We start from the raw sequence: 24,573 nt of genomic DNA on the forward strand, positions 1-24,573 counted from the left end.
GAAAGGAAGCAGCAGCCAGAACACATCTGCTGAGTCAGACAGCCTGCCCACAAAATCCTGCTCACAACAACTCTCAACATCAAGCCTCTAACTCCAGAGCCAGGTCCCATTACCCGGGTTTGCATTTTCCTTCTATTTGCAATGAGAAAACACCACCCTGGGCGTAGCCTCTCTCCTGAGAGGCCGTTACCAAGCAGTAGCTGTTCTCCTCGCCCAGGGAGAGGAGACTGAGAGAAGAAAACAACTGGGAGAGCAAAGGGCATCCATGTGAGGTCATGGCAGCTAACAGAAACCCAGGCCCTTCAAACCTCTACTGAGGGACCACCTCCCAAATACTAACAGACTCAAATATTGCTGTCCCCAGGAGACACAGCTGTAGTTTTACAATCTTCTGGTTTAATTTCCAAGTATTAATTATTGTGGGATAGTATTCCAATTTTAATCAAAGAAGACAAAAAATCAACCTAGAAATATAATTGCCTGTGCTGTTTTCTAGGGATTTTACCTAGTAGGAAATGAGTGTGAGGTGAAGTAGAGGCATGACAATGAGTATGTGAATATTTTTATATTTATTGTGTTTGCTTTTTATATTCTTCCCCTCCATATCTTCTTTTTCTTGCTGAAATGACTGAGAAACAGGTCGGTAAAGCAGAGCTTCTATAAAACCTTTGTTAGAGAATAGGTGGGAAGGAGCGATCCCACATGTTTCATGACAGATGATGAGAAATAGCAGCTCAGAATGACTGCCAGCTGAGGAATGACGGGATGCAGAGGTGGGGCGTGAGCATTAGCACAGGCATGAAACCAAGCTGAAGACAAAAAAATGCAGAGTGGTAGCAAATTAAAAACAGTGAAAGACACCAAAGCGCATTGTGAAACCTTTCCAATAATCAGGTATGACTCCAGGTAATTTCCTCTTGTTTGTCTAAATGTGTTTTTCAAGTTTAAATTTGTGCCTAATCCACCTTGGGGTAAAGTAAAGAAATAGCCATGTTTCCCTGCGCCCACGGTGACACGGACAATGTGGTGGTGCAAAACGCTCAGAAGAGCGGCTGGAACAGCCCGTGGGTGGGAATGAGCAGGTACAGGAGCCGCCGGTGCCCTCCTGTTCCCTGGCAGAACAGGGAGGTTTGCCTGGGCCAAGCCGGAGCCCTAAGCGGGAGGAAGAGCAGGAGTAAGCGGTGGCAGGAGTACCGCTCACAGCCTGTTTGTACACAACTGTTTGTTATGTGTTAGGAGAACGCGGTACAATTTGCTTCCCACTGCAGCTGGCTCCTCTTGCCCCTGTCCTGTCTGAGGGTTTCTCCTGTGGCAAGGGCTGCCCGTTGCCTGTCTTCTGCATCCCCCTCCCGAGGCCTGGCAGGGGCAGGCCGCACGGCCCAGGCCTGCAGGGAGTGTGAGCGGGGCGGCCGGCGGCAGAGCCCAGAGCCCGGGCCCGGGCTGCCCCTCGCTGCTGCCCAGCCGGAGGGGTCCACCCGCCGCTTCCTCCCGGGCGGCCCAGCCCCGGTACGGCCCAGCCCAGCCCAGCCCTGACACCTCCGGGTCGGGCCCTCCCCCGCCCGTGCCTCGGCTGACCCGGAACGCCCCGAGCCCCTCCGGCAGGGGCAGGGCCGACAGCGGGGCAGGCAAGGGCGAGGTGCCGGCAGCGTTGGCCGCCGCACCGGGCCGAGGGCTCCGGCTCCGGGTTTTTGCTGCAGCTGCCTGGCGCGGGCTCCGGCTCCGGCGCCCGGTTTTGCTGGCGGCCCCCGCTGCCGCGCGCCGTGGCGGGGCGGGCTCCGGCTCCGGCCGTCGGCGGGCGCGGATCCGGTGCCGGGTTTTGGCCGGGGCCGGCTGGGGAAGTTGCCGAAGTTGGGCCGCGGGTGCCGGGGCCGCGGCGCGTCCTTCCTGCGGCCCGGCCGGTGCATGATGGAAGCAGCATGGCCGCCCACCTCTCCCTGACACAGGTACCTCCCGCCGCGGGCGCGGGGGCTCCCCGCTCCTGCCCGCCGCTCGCCTCCCTCTGCCGGCCGGCTGCGAGGCCCGGCGCCTCCCGGGGCTGGGGCGGGGGGTGCTCGGGACAGCAGCGGGGCCCGGGCGGTGGCGGAGCGGCTCGGTGCAGCCCGGCGGGCCCCCGGGCGGCGCGGCTTTGTGTGGCCGCCGCCGCCCCTCAGCCCTGCCCCGCCGCGCTAACGGCCGCCGGCGCTGTCAGGTGGCGGCTGAAGCGCGGCGGGGGCAGGGGCGCCGCGGTGGCGGGGCGGGCAGGCAGCCCCTGGCCGCGCAGGGAGCCCGCCCGGCCGCAGGTGCCGCTGAGCGGGGCACGGCCGCGCCCCCCCCCGCCGCCGGGGAGCGGCCCTCCGGGTGGGCAGCCCACGGGGGTCCGGGCTGCGGCGGCTGTAGTCGCTCTTGGCCTTTTGTCTTCCGTAAAAGCATAGGGCGCCTGGTTTACACAACAATTAAAAAAAAAAATCGACACCATTACCACAAAAATGCCGCCCCCCGGGCTTGGGAGGCAGGGGGCGGCCTGGGAGCGAGGGGCGCGCTGGCTGCGGGCGGGGGCCGGTGAGGAGCCTGTGCGGGGCGCGGCAGCGGGCCCGGGGGGCGGCCGGGGAGCGGGCAGCCTGCCGGAGGGGCGGCCCGGGGGAGCCTGGTTCTTGTCGGAACAGAAACGTAACTCCGAAGGTCTGGCTTGGAAGTCATCGTACCTGTCCCCCTGTGGGCCCCGCGGTGCGGGGACGCCGTTTCTGCGTGCTGCCCATGGTGAAGGGCTTTGCGGGCGGGGGGGTCTGAGCACCTGGAGACCCCTTGGCACCTGTGGTGCTCAGGGATCTCCCTTTGCCAAGCCTTTGCCGCTGGGATTTTTTCCTCGGTGGTAGTAGCATGGCTTCGTGCAAGTTCTTGTATACTTCAGGGCTGCGTCTAGAGATTTCATAGCTCATAAACTGCACATTCTGCTACTTTTTTGTTTCATTTAGTGGTGACGTGAGAAACTTGCATTCCTACCTGCCACAAGCTGGAGGCAGGCCTGTTGGTGCACAGGCTCCTGGCTTGGGATGCTTCCATCTGATGATCATTTGTCACGTTTACAGAAAGTAAAGCTGGTCAATAAACGTGCATCACTTAATCATGTAGAAGTAAACTTAAAATTTGGCAGCAAGGCGGCTTGATTTGCAGTCACTCACGTAGTTGACTTTTGAGAAAATCATCTGTTTCAAGGAAAGGAAGGAGGATAGTTCTGTGAAAAGACAAACTTCAGATAAGTAGAGAATGTAAATAATGAGCGTGTCTTTAAAGGTCTGAAGGTATAGTTATGAAGTACAGCACCTTCTGTGAAAGCTTGCTTTAATACTAAAAAATACTAGGTTAGCCTTTTCTGTGTCTCTTTTTTTCAGCAGTGTTGAAGTAAAAGAAAAAGGTTTAAAACATCGCCTTACTGAAGAGAAAAGAAGATTTCCTAGACCAGCAGCCTTAATTCTGTTGGTCTAAAGGCTCGTTATTTGGGGAGAGGGGAGGAGTGTCCGCTCTGGTGTGTTCTACAGCAAGACATTATTGCTTACAGGCTGTGTAATCCTTTCTTTGTAGAATTTACTTTTTTTTGGTCACATGGAAGGGGGACTAAATACAAACGTGATAATGTTGACACAAGCAGAAAAATCGCCAGTATCCTTTAAGCCTTTGTGACTACAGCTTTCCACCAGTGGTTAAATTGAGGAAGCTATTTCTGTTTTTGTTGACTGTTTGTGTGGGGATTTATTTTTTGTGTATTTTTTTCTTCTCGCATTGCGTGAGAACCATCTTAGAAAGTCATGCAGCCTAAAGATGATTTCTTCAATGTAGGTTCTAACTTCTGGAATTTCAGTGTTATGAAAAGTTACAACAAATAGTTACGTGTTCTAAATCTGTTCAGATGAGCATGAGGAAGTGAAAAAGACAGTGTAGGGGGTGGGGGTACAGTTACCAGCTGCAGTTAGATCAGTTACAAACACCAGCAATAAAAAGTATGAAATCAGCACTTTCTGTTGTACCTACATGCAGAGAATAAGAGGCATATTAACTTGCAGTCAAGCTCACAATTGTGTCAGGTTTTATTTTCCCCTTCCCCTGTTTGGTTTAACTGTGATTTAATATGGCTAGGAAGTAGCCATATTTCCAAGTGAAACTAGGGTATTTTCAGATGACTCTGCAGCTGCAGTGTCTGAGAGGGCTGGAGATCCTTTATTTGAATATTGAAACACTGCTTAACTAATTTGAGACTTTTTGGTGCTAACTGTATTCAGTTGACTGATCAGTACAAATATTTCAGGACCATATAGCTGTAGTGAAATTTATTACACCATGCATGCTTGAAAGAACATTGCAAACTGAAGGTGATTAACCTTCCCCTCTTCCCCCCAGTTTAGTAATAATCTTAAGTATCTTTTATTTCCCATTTTGAACCTATTCTGCAACATCTTGTTGCCACTTGTATTTGCTCAGCAAGTGTTATGGTCTGAGCATAACTGAATTTAATATAGAACTTCTAAGGAAATTTCGACCATGGGAATGTTTTGTTGTGGTTGCCTTTTGTTTGGAAACAAGCTAGCAAAGTCACTGAGAAGGAACTGTTCCTATCTCACAAATTGTCATCTGATGTCAGAAAACTCAAATTAAGCTATAAGCCAACGTGAGGAGTTGTGTTTTTTACCTTCGAAGGATGGTTGCTTATCTGGCCTATTTCATTTAGGGAGGAAGAACAGGAAACTGAAGATGTGGAAAATGCATGTTGAGAGTGGGAAGACAGCGTTTTTGAAAGCTGGTGTGATAACTTATTGTTGCTCTTGAAAATTGAACTTGTGTATTCTGAAAAACCTGCCTATGTGTGATTGAAGGGAAAGCCCACGGTTCGGGGAAGGACTGTAAAGAAATACTTGAGGAGAATAGGAAAATAACTTTTTGTGTTTGTTTTCCTGGTGTCCTGAAATGCTTTTTGTGAAAGATGTAGTAGTGGTCTTAAAGCAGTTATAGCCACACAACAAGACAGTTGTGTAAAATTTGTATCCTAACTAGCTGCAGGTCTCAGTTTAAACTTCAGCATTGTGTCACGGAGTCCGGAACACCGTGCTTTGTCGTTGAAGGGAAGCATCAAATATTACAACTGAGGCTAAGCTAGATAGATACTTGTTAATCCTGGCAATGCACGCATTTGACGTCTTCCTACTGGAATACATAAGTTGCAAATACTTACAGTATGAATGATACTGTCATGGTAATACATGTTATATATAACGTAGAACCAAATCTTGTGAGGACTCTGGCAAACGTCTGTTTTTTTAATTTATTTTTTTTTAAGGGATCAGCAAAATGGTAAAATTAAGATCTTAGTTTGTTCTTTTTACTGGAGTGAGAAATCTGTTGTTCCTCTTTCTGTCCTCCATGAAAGGTGAGGAAATCTTGAGTGTGTGTGTGTGTGTGTTTAACCTGGTGTATAGAGGGGGCTGACTGCTCCTGAAGCAGATAGAACTCAGGCTTGTTTTTTTAATTGATACTGCATCAACCATGTTAGAGAGTAGCTGCATCTAAAAAGGCAGTGAAGCTACTCTTTCATGGTATATAGGCTTTGTTCAGTACTGATTAGAAGATGATGGAGGTTTCCTGTAGTGATTTGAAAATTTAATTGAACCATTCTCTTAATTATGTGGTGACAATCTACGCAGAGGGATGACGGCAGAGGTTTTGTGTTCAGTTTTGTTTTCAACTCTTCAATGGGAATGAAAGTGCTGAATTTTGAAGTACTTGGTAATATTTTTGTATGAATTTACAGTAAATGTTTTCTTACCTTTACTTTTGCTACTGCTGTAGGAGACATGCTTGGTTATCTAATGGGAAGTGGTAGGAAGCTTTGCTGTGAAACACTTCAGGTGAGAAGTTCAGTAGGGGGAAAAAGGGACAAGCTGTTTATTGTTTGGAAATGGCATCGTAAGAAAACCTGCTTGCCTTAAACTTACCTGTTTTTTGCCTGTCTGAGTACGTGAAGATTGCTTATGACCACATTGTGTCTTTTGGCTTGGAAACTCTTAAAATGAATCCTAGAGCTAGTCATGATAAAATAGAGTATTTTGAATTTTAATCAAGATAGAATAGCTTGTTTCTCCCCTTCTATCTCATTTGGGTTCAAACGGGAAGTTGTTATTGTTTTTCTCAATTGACAATTTTATGTTTGCTTGTTTTTAAACCATTTTCTGAGAAGGAAGGTTGTGGATGGGTGGGGTGGACAGACTGGGAATAGTATCTTGTTACATCTAAATGTGCATGTGCCAGAGGGATGAAAACATGGGGATATAAAGGCTTGATTGACAACAGAAGATGAAAAAGACAGGTGACCCTGAAGGTGTTTTTTATTTCCTAGGTTAATACGCTGAAGTTCATAGGTTTGTAACAAAAGGTTGTAATTACTAGAGCAGACGTTAATCTTATGAAGTGATAAACTTCAAAATGGAATCTTAATACTGTATTTCTATTTTTATATGCTGTGGAATCTGACCTTTTCTCCCTTCCTCCTTCCTTTTTGCATTGAAAACAACTTGAGTTTACTCTCTACAATTGGTTGTTACAAGTCCCATAAAAACAATTTTGCCAGGTAAATTCTACAGCACCACTTTGAAAGATGTTGAGCAGTACTTTTTGCTTATCCTAGATTATATTTGTATCTGTTGTTTTATTGTGGGGTATACTTTGAAAGAAAACCAAGTCTGTTACTAGTAAAATAGTCTGGGGAACTTTTTTACCTACTATTATTTTATTTGGCATCACAGGAAATTCCAGTTACTGCAATGATACTGATTTTAAAATGAATATTGGAAACACTAATGAAATAAATAAGAATTACTGGCTTGTACTCTGAGTACTGAATGAAAAGATTGTTTTGCATTTGGTGTTTCATTGCAGGACTTAAGCACAGTGTTTCCTGTCCAGGAGTGACAATGATCAGTTTGGCTGTAATAACGAAACATTTGGCTGAACAAAGGGTGGTATTGGGCAAGAAGGATGATGCATAAGAATTGATACTTGTAGCAGATGCACTGGCCAACTCTGTCCTAGTTTTCTGCTTGTAGCCTTAATTTGATTGTGTTCTATATTTTTACGTTATAATGAAGTAATACGTAGTAAGTAAAACACTTGAACCTTTAGAACTGTCCCTCTAGATTGCTCTACAAAGTGTAGCTGAGTTGGTAAGCACAGCATTTGAGGTTTAGCTAAGAAAATAAAGTATGCTTTGGAGCATGCTGGGAAGTGATTGAAAGCGTTTGTTATATTGGTGTTATAGTAGTCAGAGGTCTGGCAAAACTTGAATATATTTCATCAGGCTATTTTAAGGGATGTGTAAACATCTGCTTAATTGATGGCTGAAATAATAAAAATCTTTGGGTACCAGAGCGAAGCCAGAGCAAGTTTAAGCTGTGGTATTGCATGGAGGTATTGCAGGCAATACTGATGATGGTTTCCCAGCATAGGTAATATTTAATGTCTCTCTATGTGAGAGCCATTACCCACCCACCCACCAACAAACAAAAATCACCAGACCCTCCCACCGTCACTCTCCCTCCAAAAAACCCCAGCCAAAACCAACCAACCAAAATTCACCCAAGAAACAAGTGGAGAATCAGAAATGCCCTGTGGCTCTTAGAAGAAACTGGGTGTCTCTAGAGCAGCATACTTGCTGAACAAGCATATGTCAAGGTCCAAATGAAGGTTTTCCTATTATTTCTAGCTGTTCTCGGCAATTTCTGTTTCAGGGTGTTCTGATAATACTGCACGGTTTCTGTAGTTGAGCAGAATCACACTGAACCCCTAATTTCTAGCAAACTTCCGTGCTTTATATTCTTCGATAATCAGCATCTGTGAACATCTAAGCTTGGCCAAAAGAGCAACTGCATTAGCTGTTGCTACAGGAAAATGTATGCGGTTTCATTTCAGCTGTCACCATGTGTACATGCTATAGTAAGGTGTTTTCTACAACTGTATGATTGACAACATTTAGAATACTGTTGGTTTCCGTATTTCAATGTAAATTTCTAAATTTTAAAGCCAAGGAAGCTACCTTATTGGATTCAGTTTGTACAAAGGTCTGTAAATCCTGGAGTTTAAAATCATATTCCTCTTAAGGGAGAGAATTCTGGGTTTTGGGTGATATTCAAAGTTATATGGCTCTGGTTTTTTTATTTTAGTATGTGTTGTGTGATTAACTTGCATTATGCTCAGTTGTTCCAGCAGGGCTTGCCAGAGCAACACATTGTGATAATTCTAGGGTTAGCCTCTGCATAAATGCACCCAGTCATGCACACAATCTTTGGTTTAGGCGACATGCACTTCATGAAAATGGTACCTGATTTTGTGCCTGGTTTTACATCAGGGAAGAGAGGTAACCCTAACCATCCACTTCTTGGGAATCTCTTGGGCAAGGGTATTTGATGTAGGCCAAGACACCAGGTTTTGCATGGTTTCAGGCCTTGGGCTTTTTTAGAGTTTTTAAGAATGGTTTAAAAACAAATTCATAAAGAAAGGGCCTTTTCCAAAGAAGCTATTTTACCCTTGTCCACCTCAGTTTAGGTGAGCACTGAATGTCTGGTAGGTGGCAGTGGAATATCAGGTAGAAGTTACCACTGGCAAGGATTCAAGTTACAAAAAACAAAGTTAATTTTTTACTCTCTCTTAATTTGGTACCACTGCTGTGGATTTAGTTGTGAATGCAGGAGTTAATTTGAATACCCGAAAATTGTACAGACTAGTTGCATATGACTCTGAATTCTAAAGAATTATGCAGTGGATAACAAAATAAAATTACATGGCTTTGTACTCATTAGAGAGTACTTCCTAGCCTGTACCGTTTCAGGTTTCTTCTTTTGCCTGTAGATGGACTCGCTTAAGAATTCTTGTTTCGTACTGCCTAAGCTGGTGACCTGATAGTAATCTGATAGTGGTTAGTATCACTGACTTAAAAACAAGAAGTTAGTCTTCCAAAAGTTACAGCATCAAGAGCTGTCATAGTCCCCATTGTTTTACAGAACAAATAGAATTATATAAATGCTTAATGCTTCTTTAAAGACCATTAAAGTGTTTAACATCTTTCTTTATCCAGGGAGAGGGGAATTGAAATGGAAATCTTCAGGGTTAATTTTATCTCTCTTTCTCTTTTACAGCTATCAAGTGCAAATCCTCTGTATGAGAAATTCTATCGACAGGTATGTATGTTCTTGTTGAGAGAACAAACTTTGTTTTGTATTTAAAAGAAAGAATATTCATTTGCTATAGACTTCAGCATGGCCAACAGTGTGTAAACAATAAAAGTTCAAGGAATATTATTATGCTTTAAAAAATATTTTTATAGCAACTAACACTTGGGTCTGAACTATATAATCGTAAATATAATATTGGTTGTAAGATGACTTATTTAATTTGCTAGGGAGCTACCAGGTATGTATGACATACATCACTTTAGAGTTACAACAGACTGTTAGCTCTTGGAATGGAGTGAACTCTTGTGAAGTACTGTATTGTTATGTTCTTTGTTCCTTTTTACAAGTGAAGCTGAATTTCCTGTGTTTGTAATGCAGTTAGCGTTATGTAAGACTTATGTCTCTGCATATCCCCAGAGGTTCTTACAGGATGCTGCGAGGAGTGAAATTTGGATGGAAGGCCACTGAATACCAAAAGAATGTGTGCAGTTCTTGCAGCTTCACTCAAGAGATACAAATCTTTTGACTTTATAATGTAAAAACTAACTAAATATATAAACAACCCCCCCAGAATAAAAAGAACATGAGTTTTATATATCAACTGTCTTATATTTAGGCTCAGCAAAAATAAGGTGTATTAATTCCTATAAATACAACTTTTTTGAAAAATAGCTGTTTGAACTACTCTATAATAGCAATATTTTGTATCACGTGTAATATAAATTATTGTGCAAACACAGTTAATGTGAAAATTTAAAGGAAATGTAAACTAAATGACTGTAGGAAGTTGGGGTTTTTCCTTTGTGCAACGGGTAATTTTCCTGTTTGTTTGTCCTAAGACAGGATATAGTGTGTACGACCTTGTTATTTAGGAACTTCTTTGAGTGTCAACATTAGAATGTAAGTTTATCTGCTGGGAACCATGATTTCTATCCACGCTCTGTTTTTGGATTGCGCCTAGAGGGTTAGTCCCATTATCAAGCACATAAAACAGCGGTTAAAGTGTATCAGCCTGTGATGCTGAAGTTTGAGCTTTCTATTTTACTTTAACAGCTTTTTCTCCACTGCAGAAGAGTAGCAGACTTGAAATTGCTAAAGAAGAAGAGTGAGTTTACCTTGATCTAAGTTCGGATGGCTCCTGAAGGTTGAAGGGAGATAGTATCACCCTCACAAAGTTTTCCTTCAGTCTGATGGACAAATCCGCTGTGTGTTTATCTCCAGGCATTGGATTAAAAGCCTTAGGAGAATATCATATTATGGTGATCATTGTAAGGTCCCAAGAAAAGGCAAGAAATTAATATTTTTTGCATGTTAGGTTTTCTAAATACTACTGACTATCATTGTCATGTATCATCTTTGCCACGTGCCTGTCTTTCTCCTGACTGCAATTGCTTAACCACTCAAGTGTTAAGCAAAAAGTTGGATAAAGAAACTGAATTTAAGCACAAATACGATACCGGTTCTGAAGTCACTTAGCATCTTGCATTCATTGGAATATATAGCCTAGTGAAACTGGAGTTGTCCAGCAGTCTCAATAGTATACAGGAACAGGGATTCCTTAAACATGATGTTACTGTCAGTGGAGTTGTGCCAATGGATTTGTTTTTCAGAGGATTCATTTTCTGACTTGCTCAGCCAAACTCTTTTCTGCAAGTGTTTGTCCTAAAGAGTAGCTTTCAAATGTAGTGTCTAAAGACTTTCAGTTGCAGTAGATAACTTTTTCTTTCCCTCCCTCAGATAAGGAGATGTCAACTTTCAGAATGGAAATGTTGGAAAGACATTTCCTACTTTGTCCTGTGGTGCTGGTAGAGCGTGGGTTGGTTTTTTTTCATACCAGAAGCACTTCAGAGTGTTCCATGCAACCTGAGAATAAAAATTCATCACCTGAAATAGCTCTGATGCTTAGTACGCTTCCAGTTCTATCACAATCTTTAAGTAATTCATATGGCATAATGTGTGTTGTGAAACGGGTGGGTATCAGTCTTGGGCTTTGTACTTGGAATGCAGTTGAAATCTTAACCTTTCAATAGGGACATTTTTCTTTCAAATAGAAGTTTTTGTGTTTAACCTTTTCTAGACTCTTTCAAAATGGGGTGAGATTAAAGGACAAATTTAAATATGTGTGATGAGGTAGTAGGGAATTACTTAATCATGTGATGCATTGTGGTAGGTAAGCAGTATGCCTGAGCTGCTGATGCGTTCTTGATGAATCCTGAGTTGAAGCACTTCTTGCTATTAACTTCTGACATCAGATTTACATTTGTAATTTTTAATCATTTCTAGCCCTACAAATGACATTTTCCAACAAGAGAGTTGTTGGCCAATACAGCTATGAAAACTGCTTTTGCACATCACAAGTCGGTGTGTAGCTGACAAACGCCAGCGATCTCAGTGCAATAGTCAAACATAAGCCAATTTTCTGCAGTGTTATAATGTTTAGCAAGTACCCCCATCCCAGCATACAAGACTCTGTAATTGGTCAAGAAATTGAAAGTAGCCCTTTAAAAAAAATAGTTACTAAAATATAGGTAGTTAGTTGCACAAAAGGAACCTGTATCCATATCGGATTAAGTAAGATTCCTGCTTAAATCCTTTAAAGTCGCCTCCCTCTGGGCTGGAGGTGGGGAAATAAAAAATAAACACAGCTGATACTGTATCGCTCTGTGACTTTCCCGAAGAGTAGTGAAGTCCCGGGCTGGAGGTTTTCTGAGCAGATGCCAAGATGACTGCTTATGTGCAAGCTCGACTCCACTAACTGAAAAGGGGATTTGATGCAGTGTTTTGGCAGCTTTTTGCTTATAATATGAACAGCTCTCCCATACGGACTGAATTAGATAATTTAAAATTATGAGGAGCAGGCTAACTACAAGGCTGTAGTGTTTGTAATTTTATTGCCCTGACCGGGGAATCCTCAATTATAGGAAACAATGTCTCCTAATTAAAACAAGATATTTTCACTTTTGTATTAAATGATGCCTTTGGGATTGCTTTCAGTTTTTTGTTCACTTTTAGAAGAAGTGTCTATCAGACAACCTTCATCTCCTGCAGCATGCTTTCCAAATGATAAATTCTCCACGGTCTCTCACTAGCTAGTTCTAAGCCCGCCTTTGGGAGCTGTTTGCTTTGAGCACCTTGTGTGTGCTGCACCTGTAAACTTGGGAGGTTGGTCTTGCATTCCAAACAAAATACTGAATATGGTCTTTGTTTAAATGCAAAGCTATGAGACTGTAAATGATGCAATGCATCATTATCATAATTTTGCTATATATTCCCAAACTTTTTGTTCTGTGTGAAGCACTAGTTTTCACGAGGCATTCTTGGGCTATTTTGAAGACAGCCATGATGACTCGGTGTTCGGCAAGTGCTCAAAAAGCATTGATCTTGAAAAGGGGGTACTGGGAGATCTAACACTAGCATCAAGCTGTTCTTCCTGTGTGTGTACTTCGGTTTTCCATGCATGCTTATTTATTTGTACAATTTCCGTTTTGGTTCTCTGGCTCTTCAGGAAGTGTGGAAAGTAAGTGACCTCTCTTACCTCTTTCCTGTCCTTCGAAATGTTTATCATGTTGCAAATTCTTCATAATTTCAGGGCATCCCAGCTGGTCATAGATGGGAAGACTGTTTCTGAAGATGATATAATTTTTATCTATAAATCATAATATATAATCTGATCTCAAAATCTTGGAACACCTGTACTGCTACCTGTCTGATGTAGTAAGTCTCACAGTTTGAGTTGACTGAAGATACCCTTAGTCCTCTTCTCTGTACTGTGCCCTTTTTAGGCACCCTTTTGCTTTAGGCTCTCAGACTTGCAGCTTTTTCTCGATTTCCCTTGTCCTCATGTAGGTGATGTAGGTTTTACTGCTTGCTTCTTCCAGTTGAAGATATAACCGAGGCACTGTTTTTGCTTAGGAACTTGAGCAGTGATCTATTTTAACGATCTCCTTATTGATCCAGGGAGAAATGTGTGCTGGTTGATATTCTGCCAAAACTATCAGCAGCTTCTTCATTGTGTCAGTAAGTTTCACTTCAGGGAGTAAGCATTTCCCTCTTCTAGGGTGATAAAGGTATCTTCAAGCAAAGCCTTCTTTTTCAGACCATAACATAATGCATTCAGAGCTGCACAATTAAATGTAATCAAACTCTGGGACTTCTCTGTCCTTGCAAGTCAGATTTTTTGTGGGCATCAAGAAGAAATCCCTGATTACAAAGGGCTAATTAGGTTCAGGTGATGGCCTACTGTGAACAAGCTTCCCGGTCTATAGCATAACTTGAGAAATTCTTGGGCCTTTGTACTTGGAAACTTCTACTGGAGACCCTGAAATCCAGGCATAGTCAATGGTTAGAAACTTAGAGCAGTGGACCTTGATTGTTTTCATATGTGTTAGTAGGTTTTTTCCTTAGTTTTTATGTGGAATTAACCTAAATCTTCATTGATGACCTATAAGAGTAGGCTTGCATCGGGGTGCTGGCTTGTGACTTGGGAAACCTGAGTTACCTTCCTTGCTTCTGCCCCAAACTGGGTCATCTAGGCAAAATTCTTAGCTCTCTGTCTTGGTTGTGTACAGATAGATGGGGATAATAGTGTATTTTTCTGGAACATTGTGAAACATTAATTAGAGTGTGAAAGATGCTTAGATATATATGCATGATATATCTTAAATTTGGCAGTGTTAGTGTAAAATATCAGCTTCCAAAGCCTGCCTATTGCTACTAAATCTGGAGCAGCTAGTTCAAAATGTCTTAATTCTAACATAACATGATTTTTTAAATGAAAGGGAGTTTTTCTTTTTTTAAAAAAGTCTGAAAGATTGGTCTCAAAGTGACTACGTTAACTTGAGCACTGTTCTTTGCTGGCTTTTTGAGAAAATATTTAAAGAGATTGCATCAATTCAAAAGCTAGTTTGTCATGTGAGGTTTTTTTCTTCTCCCAGGTTGATTCTGCTAATGCTGGAAGAGTGTTAGCTTCTGATGCAGCTGTTTTCTTGAAGAAGTCTGGATTGACAGATTTGGTACTTAGAAAGGTATTTAATGATAATTATCCCGTCTCTTGCTTCAGTTAGTATCCTGTGTAAATGAAAATGCTTAGTGATAGTACAAGATACATCTCCTAACGTGTTTTCAGTTGTGATATCCAATAGTTTCCGACTTCAGTCTTCTTGCTTGTTCTACTATGTATATCGCTTGTACTGGAAATTAAAACAATATTTAAATTTATCACCACAAATAAGTTCAGATCTTAACTTTCATCCAAGAATGCATTGTTAAATGGAGTGAGAACTTGCCAGCTTCCTCTCAGTGCTGTGGAACACTTGGTGTCTATTATTTTTGTGTTTTAGATTTGGGACTTAGCTGATACTGATGGCAAGGGTATCCTGAACAAACAGGTATGATTGTTTATATGGTGTATGAGGTTACTCTAACCATTAGCAAGCCTTGAATTAAGATAAAAGTTAAGATTTCTGGTTCAGGAAATCAGTTTTTCTAACTGATTTTTTTCCTCACATTTTTCTGATTTGTAGTAGACTTGTACTTTGCACTTCATGTAAGCTACAATAAACTAAGCAGCCTTCAGCTACCTCATCAGTTTTTCTTCAAGTAGTAAAATGAGCTGCTGTGTAGCTGTACGGTACAATATAGTGAGAAATAATTTAAGGGTTAATGTATTGTATTTACTGCAAAGGTGACTTTTCCTATTAATCTTGGAGGAAATTTAATGCAGAAATTAAAATTCTAGTAAAATCTTCCAAATTCTTATTTATTTAATTTTGGTGGACTTGACTTTAGTACATTCCTACAGTGGTACTGCTGGAAAGTTCTAATGTGCATTGCTGTTTGGTTTGATGTATAGTAACTTCAGTGACGGCCTGTGGAGAGCTAACTGCTTCGCCTCATTGTAGGAAAATGAGGAGCTTGTAGCATCTACCAAACAATTTCATTTCTTTTCATGCTACTTCTGATTAATTTTTCTCATGTGCTGTACCTTTCTTTCCTCCCCCTTCGGGATCAACTCGGTTCCTCCAAGAACTCCAAGGCTGCTGCCTTCTGTCGCTTTCTGACCCCCTTTGAAGCCATTTGCAACCCTTTGTATATATAGCAATACTAGAAATTTATTTTGAAATTTGAGTATTTTTGTATAATAAATCCTTTAAAATTTCATTTTTCCTGTAGGAATTTTTTGTGGCTTTACGACTTGTAGCATGTGCACAGAATGGATTGGATGTTTCCCTGAGTAGTCTTAATTTGCCTGTTCCTCCACCAAGATTTGTAAGATTTCTTTTTTAATTGAACATATCAACTCATTGATAAGAACTGCTTTTAAGTGAACAATTAGGAAGGTTTGGTATGCCAAACATTTCTGAAAGTGATGTTGTAGGGCAATAGAGCCTACAACAGGGGAAAATTAAGCAATGTGGGCTGAGAATAAGGTGCTACATGCCCTAGTGGGGATTTGAATATAAAATTGTGGGTAATTTGAATATATATATATATATATATATGGTATTTATTCTCTTAGTGTTGTCCTTAATGGAAGAAACACTTTAAATTTCTTACTCTAAATATTGGTATCCTTAATGAAGGTATGTGTGACTAAAATGCAGTTCTGGCTTTGAGAAGGAACACCTTCTCAGATAAGGGAGTGGTTTTGCAAGGTCTCGTTTTTATAATATTTTTGGGTTTTTTCCCCTGTTTTTCCTTAGACTGATACTAGTAGTCCTTTGCTACTCAGCGGAACAGCATCGAGTGATGTACCATGGGCAGTTAAGGTAAATTAAAGACCAGGCTGTTACCTAGAACTCTGATGTGCTTTGCAAGAAAACATGTATCTGACTGAGAAAAATATAATGCTACTGGTAGCTATAAAGTATGATAAATTACCATTCATTTCAACTCTGTAAACAGGCTAGTAGACTTAATTTGATAAAAAACACTTGACCCATGGGAAACCTCTTCATATTTACAAAATTGGAAAAAAAAATAGTTACTTGAAGCCATGAAAATAATTGAAGAGTAAATTTCACTGGGTTTTGGATGAGTCTCTAGCTGCCTTAGAAAGAAAGTATTTTTCATATTTTCTTTTAAACATCAGGAACTGCAATGTGTGTATTTTAAAGTGTAACTTAAAAAACCCAGTTAATACTTTTGAAAGAACTACTGCTTCTTAGGCTACGCGTGTGACTTCCCATAAGTAATACCTTTTTTTCTGCCCCTGCAGCTGGAAGACAAGGCCAAGTACGATGCTATTTTTGACAGCCTAAATCCTGTGAATGGACTGTTGTCAGGTGATAAGGTGAAACCTGTACTCCTTAACTCAAAACTGCCAGTGGATATCTTAGGACGAGTAAGAATATCTTTCTTCTTAATTGTTAATTCACAAATAACAACTGTGCTACACTCAGTAATACCTCCTTTTCAGATTAATGCTTTTTAGTAATGAGCCAAACTACTAAATACTATCTTAAGAGTGGCCATACATTAAACTGTAAAAAAATAGAAAAGTGATTTTGTTATTTTGATAGACCACCTCTTACTACAATGTATCAGTTTTGTAGTCTTTAACACTTGGTTTAGGGCAGGGTGCCCTTGGTGCACTCTGTCTCCAACGTAATCTCTCTTCTTTTGCATGGTTTATATGAAAGTATGTTGCTTACTGAAAACGAATGCTGTTCATCTTAATAAAAATTCGGATATGGTGGAGGGAGGCTGTTCCCACATTTGTTTCTAATGAGGTTTTAAATAGGAAACTGCTGCAGTTCAGGCACACATCCCCATGTTCTGCTTTTTATTGGTAGGTGTGGGAATTGAGTGATATTGACCGCGATGGAATGTTGGATCGAGATGAATTTGCAGTTGTAAGTATCTTGGGATTTTGAAAGTCTAATGACAAGGGTTTTAAATAGATGCATTGTGTATTAATTTTGACTGTTTCTGTTGTTCATTTATTGCCTTTGTCCAGAGACCTTAGTCAAGTTTTAGTACTATTTAATGTTTCTGTTGGTTTGTTGAATGTCTCTGAATACACAGCAGTAACTTTCTTTAGGCTAAATGAACCATTAAAAACCCTTACCTGTGATCTGCTCTCATGAGAGGCTCGAGTTTTCACCGATTAAGTTTTACCTTAAACTTCAGCATTTATAGAGCTTGCAGGAGGACAGTTTTAAAGAACTTACGTACAAGTTCCTCAAAAGCTCATAGCAATTTTAACACTACTAATGCAGGACTGATGAAATAACGTAATAAGTTTCGCTTTCCACAAGAGATGGCAAGTGAGAAGCGAGTGGGAGGCTTTTACTTTTGAAGACTCTGTAAGTTTTGAATGTGATAGTAAGCATGCAACATCTTTTTCTCAAAACTTCTAGCATGTTTTTGCATGTAAGTCAATTGGAGAGGAAGGAATTCTGCATTCAGTCTGGAGGAGAGGATTCCATTTTATATGGAGAAATACCAAACCTAACTTTAACGGTTTGGAAAAGCTAACAAAATCTCTTAACTGCATTCTGCATTGCAAGAATCTTGAAAAAGTAATGTGACCTTTCTGTCCTCAGTTGGGAATAAAGCCAGCCCTTAATTTCTACAAACTAAACTTTTGCTCATCCTTTCAGAGTCAAGGTTTAAAAATAAAATGAAAATAAAATAAGGAATACCTGTGTAATTGTCAAGAATTGATGTTATGGACAACATCAAAACCTCGCTTTTTTTTCCTTCATAATATAAATGTGATTAATTACCTTTTTCTTTTGTCACTTATATTTTTGAGAAAGAATAAAATTATAAAAACTGCTTCTTTGAATATTGTTCTAGTCCTCTTCAGGCACCTATATACTTCAGTTTCTTTTGAAACCAATTCCTTTAAGATCCTAGTAATTAATTATTACTATATTTGATTTCCTGTGTTTATGCTGTAATTCTTCCAACTTTCAGCCTTGATTTCAGAGGATTGGTATGTTCTAGGGAAATGTTTGAGATAAATTAAGCTATAAACTTATAATCTATAAAGTATTATAAAATTTATTTAAGATGCAGTTCTGAGGCTTGAACAACAGTCAAAATCATTAAAACATACAACCTCAACAAAAGAATAGACACTAAGTGGAATGATTCCTGGGAAAACATAAATACATTAAAATTAAGTGTTTGAAGTGTTCTCTCAAAATTCCACAAGTGGTGGTACAAGCTTTAGGAGAATCATTTCAATGTTCTAAAAGATACTGAACTTCCTTCGTTAAGCACTGGACCTCAAAAGAAAGTAGTAATGAAAAACACAGGTCAGAAGGCAATGAGCTGCAGTTCAGTTGAGGGGGCTTGTAAAGGAGAAAGGTAAGAAATAACTTTGGAGCATTTCTTCATTAACTAATTCCTTAATTTATAGATATATATTTATTTCTTGGATATTTACATCCACGCACCTTATTTTCTTGTTCAGGCCATGTTTCTGGTGTACTGTGCTTTGGAGAAAGAACCAGTGCCAATGTCCTTGCCTGCAGCTTTGGTGCCACCATCCAAGAGAAAACCTATCAGTGTTCCAGGAGCAATGCCATTAATTCCATCTTCAGCATCTACCAAAGAGTCTCATCAGTCCTTGCCACCTGTAGGCATTTTAGCTGCCAAAACACCATTAACACAGGTACAGTTCTGAAGCTACTTGGGGTGAGAAGATTTCTGCTCTTTTAATGCTGTACTTTGGAAGCTGCTGGTATGAAGAGTCTTGATAGAGGTTTTTAGTTTCCTTCTTGCCCTGTTGATTCATTGATGCATTTGAGGCAGCTGATGGGAAGACCAGGTGGAGAAGTGTGAAAGTTATCTTCTGCTTTTTCGAGATGTCTTCAGATATAAACAGTTGGATAAAAAGATGTTGTTTAGTAACATTTTTTAAGGTATTCTTAAAACAAATTATTTCAAGGCATCAAGCTAAACATAGAGGTCAAAATATTAAGAAAACAGATTTAAAAATGTAGTCCAGGTAGACATCTGCAGAACATGTCTCCTGGCTGAAGACTGATTTCAACAAGGACAAGTAATAAATAATATATATTAGTATATATAAATGAAAAAAAAATTATGGCAGGCATGTATGCACAGTTGTATGTGCAGGTGTGCATGCAATTTGAAGAAGACATTAATGAAAATGGACTAGAGAGATGCACAAGCAATAGGAAAAAGAAACAAAAGGTCTGGCATATCCACCTAAACACACAGGATTTGGTGTTTGTTCTGAATATGATGATTAAGCTTGACACCTCCCAGGCCCGCCAAGGCACTTATTTAATCCTTGTCATTTTAGAATCCAGAATTTGAGAAAATGTCTTTCCAAGTAGTTTCTAATTTACTCGTTCTATTCAAAATAAGAAGAAAGTGAGAAGGGGGTCTAAGGTAAGCATTGTAGTATTTAATGCGTAAGAGGCTGCTTGGATATTTGGATACCCATATTTGAGTGATCGGTAGGAAACTGGCATTTTAGTTCTGGAGGTGCCAAGGTTTTCATCTGACAACGCACTGATGGCAAATCTTGTTGTATGTATTACTAATCAGTGCCGTTCTGGGTGAGTGTTTCAGTGTATGCTTTATGTACAGCACCATTTGGGATTCATCTGTTAAATGTCCTTGTGTGCTGAAATTAATTAGCGTTCAAAAGCATGCACTTGAAGCCATTTTCACTCAAACATCTTTATAAGTAGCTTAGTGTTTAGAAATAGTGCTGAAGTAACAGAAGCGGCACCAATTCGTGTCTTTACCTTGATGGGAGGTAAATTCTACAATTTAGAATGCGCCAACAATTAACAGTTGGGGCTTGAGCAGTTCTTCAGTCCCTCCAGCTAAAGCTCCCTGGCTGTGTAAGGGGAATAAAATTGATAGAGCCAGACAGTAAGCAGGGCTGTGACTGAGCACAGTGATGAGGGCACAGCCCCATGCTGGGAGGAGGTCTGGGCTCCGGGAAATACTTTCAGTGGATAGGCAAAGGTAGAGCAGTACCACCAGCCTTGGTGCTTCACTGATGTAAATACTTTGCTTCTGCTTTTGGAATTGCTTATGGATCTCTGTGTGTCTCTATCTGGGAGGATAAAACTTGCTCATGAATGAGGCACCAATACCACTTCTTAAATCTGTGCTGTAGTCCTTGAATTTATGTAACTCTGAAAGTAGCTATCTGAAAACAGAACTGCCTATATCTTAGTATTGTGGTTTTGGTTTGTTTGTTTGTTTTTTTTCTCCTTCCATCTCCACCCCCCTTCAGTGGGTTGTATCGCCTGCAGACAAAATTAAGTATGATGAGATCTTTGTGAAAACTGACAAGGACATGGATGGATTTGTGTCAGGTGTGGAAGCCAGAGAACTATTCTTGAAGACAGGACTGCCTTCTGCTCTTCTTGCACATATCTGGTAGGGTTTTTTCCCATGACAGCTGTTTAGACGATGGCATGGTTCTCGCTCCTTCCTAGCACTTTTCAAGAAAAGTGCTATTTTGACATTTCTGGAAAATGAAAGGTGTGTTTTGGTTTTTTTTTTTATATAACAGCATGGCCTCTGTATAAGTAGTGGTAATTTATTTACTTCTGCTTTTGGACAGAAATGGGTGTTTGTGCTATGCCTTATGTCTTAGGGGAGGAGGTAAAGTGCCTGAACACAGATTGTTATAAACAAATACTACACTTCAGCTAAACCAGTGTATTTAATGCATCCTTGTGTTGCTGTGTATCTAAACACTGATACTATCCATATACTGCTGAAGAGAATTACCTATATAATATCACATGAGACTGAGACTTATGGCCCATCTTATTCTACAACTTGTCTGTTATTACAGCTAGTAGTGACAGCTATTGCTTTTTTAATTTTTTCCCCACTGTAAGATATTGCAGGGCACTCTGATAGAAACACAGACACCCCGCCCAGGTATGGTTGCTGCAACTTGTGCTTTAGGAAAATGCAGATGAAATTGTGTCAGCTGTGAAAAGTTATTTAATCTAGAAGCAACTTCAGTTACAGATACTCAGGTGTTACAACTTACAGCCCTGATTCTGCCTTTCAGCGGATCAGAACCTACTGTAACAGCTGTGGACCTTTAGCCTACCAAAAGAAAGTGGCCGTGTATGTTTGAGTAATGTTTTCTATTTATTACCACGCCTTGCTGCTATATTGCCTTTTTTTAGAAGAGGAGATACACACTAGCAATTTTCACATTTTTAAATGACAGCAAGTACAATAAAGAGGGCTGTACTTGCAGAAATGAGGATTTGATTTATTTCATGTGTATCTCTGTACAGGGCTCTCTGTGACACAAAGGACTGTGGAAAGCTTTCAAAGGAACAGTTTGCTTTGGCTTTCTATTTAATTAATCAGAAGTTAATGAAGGGCATTGATCCACCTCAGGCTCTGACTCCGGAGATGATTCCACCTTCAGACAGGGGTGTCAGCTTACAGAAGGTAAGGATGGGTTTGACATTTTTGGTATAAATCTCAAAAAAAGAATGTTAATTTCAAAGGCTATGCAAGAAGCACCTCAAGTACTGGCATACCTTAAATTTATCATAATACCAAGAAGCAAATGAGACTTAGGTGCAAAGAATTGACAAAAAACTGTTCCATCCATGTTTCAAAATGAAGCTGTCATTTATTATGCCTGCCAACCAAGCGGAGAGATCTTATGTGGAGAAAGCATTATTTTTTTTTTAAAAAGAATAAGCCCTTCTACTAACTATCTAAAGAACTTTTAGTTTGCATCTGAAATAGTGTGCACAAGTTCCATGTTTTTCCTCTAATGTGTCCGCAGTTACCTTTTTTTACATAGATGTTTTTTAAGAAGTCTGGAAACAAGGTGAACTAAATAAAGCTTAGAATTACATATTTAAAGTTTTAAAAGTAAATGGTCCTCCATTTTATGCTTCACAGATAGTTTAAATGTCTTCATAGTCTGTTGATTGCCATCTTTCTTAATCCAGCAGTAGACTGTACCTCAGCAGTTCAAGTTGTATTTATCAGAAGGGTAGAGGTCATCACAAATTCTTACTTGTTTTACACATCATGAAGTCTGATGTGAGTTACCTTTTCTTGGTTGTGCAAAACATTGACCTAATACTACAACTTTCTTAAACAGAATGAAAAAATTTGCACTTGAAAAAGTGAAACTCAAAATTTGGCACTACTTTTGAGTTTCTGTAATTGATACCTAATTTCTTTTTACATTCTGTTTTTAAAAAGTAATTGCTTTATTTGCAAATCTACTAATCTTTTTTGTATGTTTGCTTTCCTTTCTATGTCTCTTTTCTAGTTTGGACTGTTTTTTCCATTCTGCACCACTCTGCTTTTCATCCTTATTATTCTGTCAGTTTGTTAACTCTGCTTTCTCAAGGTTAGAGAATCTTTGCTTTTCTAATATTTACTGTCTGTTGGTTTAATAATGAACATCCTTCTAAAACTCTTACATAATCATTGGAATAGCACAGCACTTCTCTGAAGTGTCACAGGGTGTACTGATCTCAGGTTGTTGCTGATCTCCACTGTTGTTCATCTGGAAGAACCCCAGGGTTCTTCCTTGAACCCAGACCTCTGTGGCTGTTACCTGTTGGTAATTTATGCTACTTGAACTTAAAGGAGAAAATGCTACATCTTACCCTGTTGAAACTGTTGGGGAAGTGGTGACAGAGTAGTAGCCCAATGTGAGAGTTGACAGTTATCGTTATGACTAACAGCTTGGTTTTACTGATTATATTGCAGAAAATTTAGTGATTAGAACACATTGGATGAGATCAATGTTGGTTACTGCTATTTTGTGTGTGTAAAATGTTCTTAGAGAACTCTCAGACATCAGTGTGACTTATTTTTTTGCATTACTAACATAAATGCTGAGTAAGAATATTGTGAAAGAAGGTAAGTTAGCTTTTAGCTCTGTAAGTCCTTACCATTTGTTTTACTAAATTGAGCTGAATCTTCAGCTCATTTTGAGCTTTTTGAAAAGAGATGTTGTCTTGTTGATATGAAAGAACCTGTTTGTCCAAGGTTATTGCTAAAGAATTGAACCTAAAGGATAAGAGCAGTAGGCAGGAATAGGCTTTTTGCTGGTTTTCTTGGAGTGGTGTGGCTTATATAGGGAAAAAAATGCCAACAAACCAGCAAACACACACACACCCCCAACAAACAAAAAAAAACCCACAAGAAAACAAACCAAGAAAAATACCTTAGGCTTTGTCTTCTGAATTGACCAATATAAAGGTAGCAGCAGAAATATCAGTAAGTATGATGTTAATCCATTATGCTTTTAAAGTAGAGGAAGTTAACTTGTGATCCTTCTTGGTAGATTTTCAGAATGCGTATGTATATATCTTGCTGTTTCTAATGTTTGGTTTCCTTACAGAATTTTGTTACCACAGTAGTGTAATTTTTATTTCAGTTTTGAGGCCTGAATGCCGGTCCTGTGAACGGGATGCAGCAGCAGTCTACTACTTGTTGCTGTGTTTCTTCACCTAGAATTGTTTGTAATCACCAAATTGTACTTGCATTACCAGCCATAAAACTTAAACTTACATGCGAGTTCCTTTCAAAGAATTTTGTCAGGAATTCACTTTTATTACTATTTTGAATTAAAAACTGGCAGCATTTTTTGCATGTGTGTTGCAGTGTAGTAAATGGCAGCAAATAGTTCTAACTTTTGTCTTTGTTAACTAGTATGTTGAAGCTAAAAATGTTGGCTTTGATGTTGCTCCCCACACCCCTTCTCTTGAACAATTGAAAATAAGATTGAATTGTGTTTTGTTCAAGCTTGCTGGTGTTAGTGCACAGAATTTCTTTAACTGATGAAAAAAGGAGGCCAGGAAAGAACTGGTACTTGTAGCTAGTAGCTCCATGTTTTCCTTCTGTCCCCTTCCTAGGAGAAGTAAAAACTTTGGCACTGGAACACCGTGAGCAACTCTGCAAAACTCTGGTTTAATTCCTTTAGAACAGGATTGAACTTCATAGTTATTTTGCCTACTCGAGAAACTGTACACTAACCAGTTTAAGAATAGCTGTATGGATTTTTTTATTCTCAGTTCATACCACTTGTTTTAGTAAAATATTCATGAATAATCCATAGTTCTGCTGAATAGTATTGTCTGCCACAGAGTGCTCAGATTTACTGTTTAGGTATTTTCATGGCTCTTGTGTATGTTGGTTTTTTTTCTCAGAGTATGAGCTTGAATAAACACATGATGAATAGTATCTTGATTGATCTTTAGAGAAACTTCAGCATTTAAAAACTTTTGTGTTATTTTGGGGTTATCACTTGCTTTTTTAGTTATATGTATATACTTTTCCTCTGAACTTTGTGTTTTTCCTGGATGGTTTTGTTCGAGACTTGAAGGAAGTGATGTATTTATAGAAGGTAGTTCCAGTGACTATGGCTTCTTAATGT

At 40.0% G+C, this 24,573-nt stretch overlaps 1 protein-coding gene across 9 annotated transcripts in view; it reads left to right on the forward strand.

Annotated features, from left to right (window-relative positions):
* The window catches only part of EPS15 (epidermal growth factor receptor pathway substrate 15), a 72,639-nt gene that overhangs the window by 19,640 nt on the left and 28,426 nt on the right, over nt 1-24,573 (forward strand). For 6 of the 9 annotated variants that reach the window (XM_080406245.1, XM_080406247.1, XM_080406246.1 and 3 more), the window contains exons 1-12: nt 4,717-4,771; nt 5,815-5,873; nt 9,153-9,194; nt 14,123-14,212; nt 14,528-14,575; nt 15,360-15,455; nt 15,890-15,955; nt 16,405-16,530; nt 16,982-17,041; nt 18,613-18,813; nt 20,422-20,567; nt 21,452-21,611. In XM_080406245.1, the coding sequence (XP_080262371.1) occupies nt 4,723-4,771; nt 5,815-5,873; nt 9,153-9,194; nt 14,123-14,212; nt 14,528-14,575; nt 15,360-15,455; nt 15,890-15,955; nt 16,405-16,530; nt 16,982-17,041; nt 18,613-18,813; nt 20,422-20,567; nt 21,452-21,611 (1,143 nt within the window). In that variant the 5' untranslated portion in view covers nt 4,717-4,722. Of the gene's footprint in view, nt 1-1,567; nt 1,944-4,716; nt 4,772-5,814; nt 5,874-9,152; nt 9,195-14,122; nt 14,213-14,527; nt 14,576-15,359; nt 15,456-15,889; nt 15,956-16,404; nt 16,531-16,981; nt 17,042-18,612; nt 18,814-20,421; nt 20,568-21,451; nt 21,612-24,573 lie in introns of those variants that run through there. The other 3 variants (XM_080406248.1, XM_080406250.1, XM_080406249.1) reach the window with 3 other exon arrangements.

Source organism: Falco punctatus, assembly GCF_963210335.1.
Source record: "Falco punctatus genome assembly, chromosome: 11".
Taxonomy (NCBI): Eukaryota; Metazoa; Chordata; class Aves; order Falconiformes; family Falconidae; genus Falco; species Falco punctatus.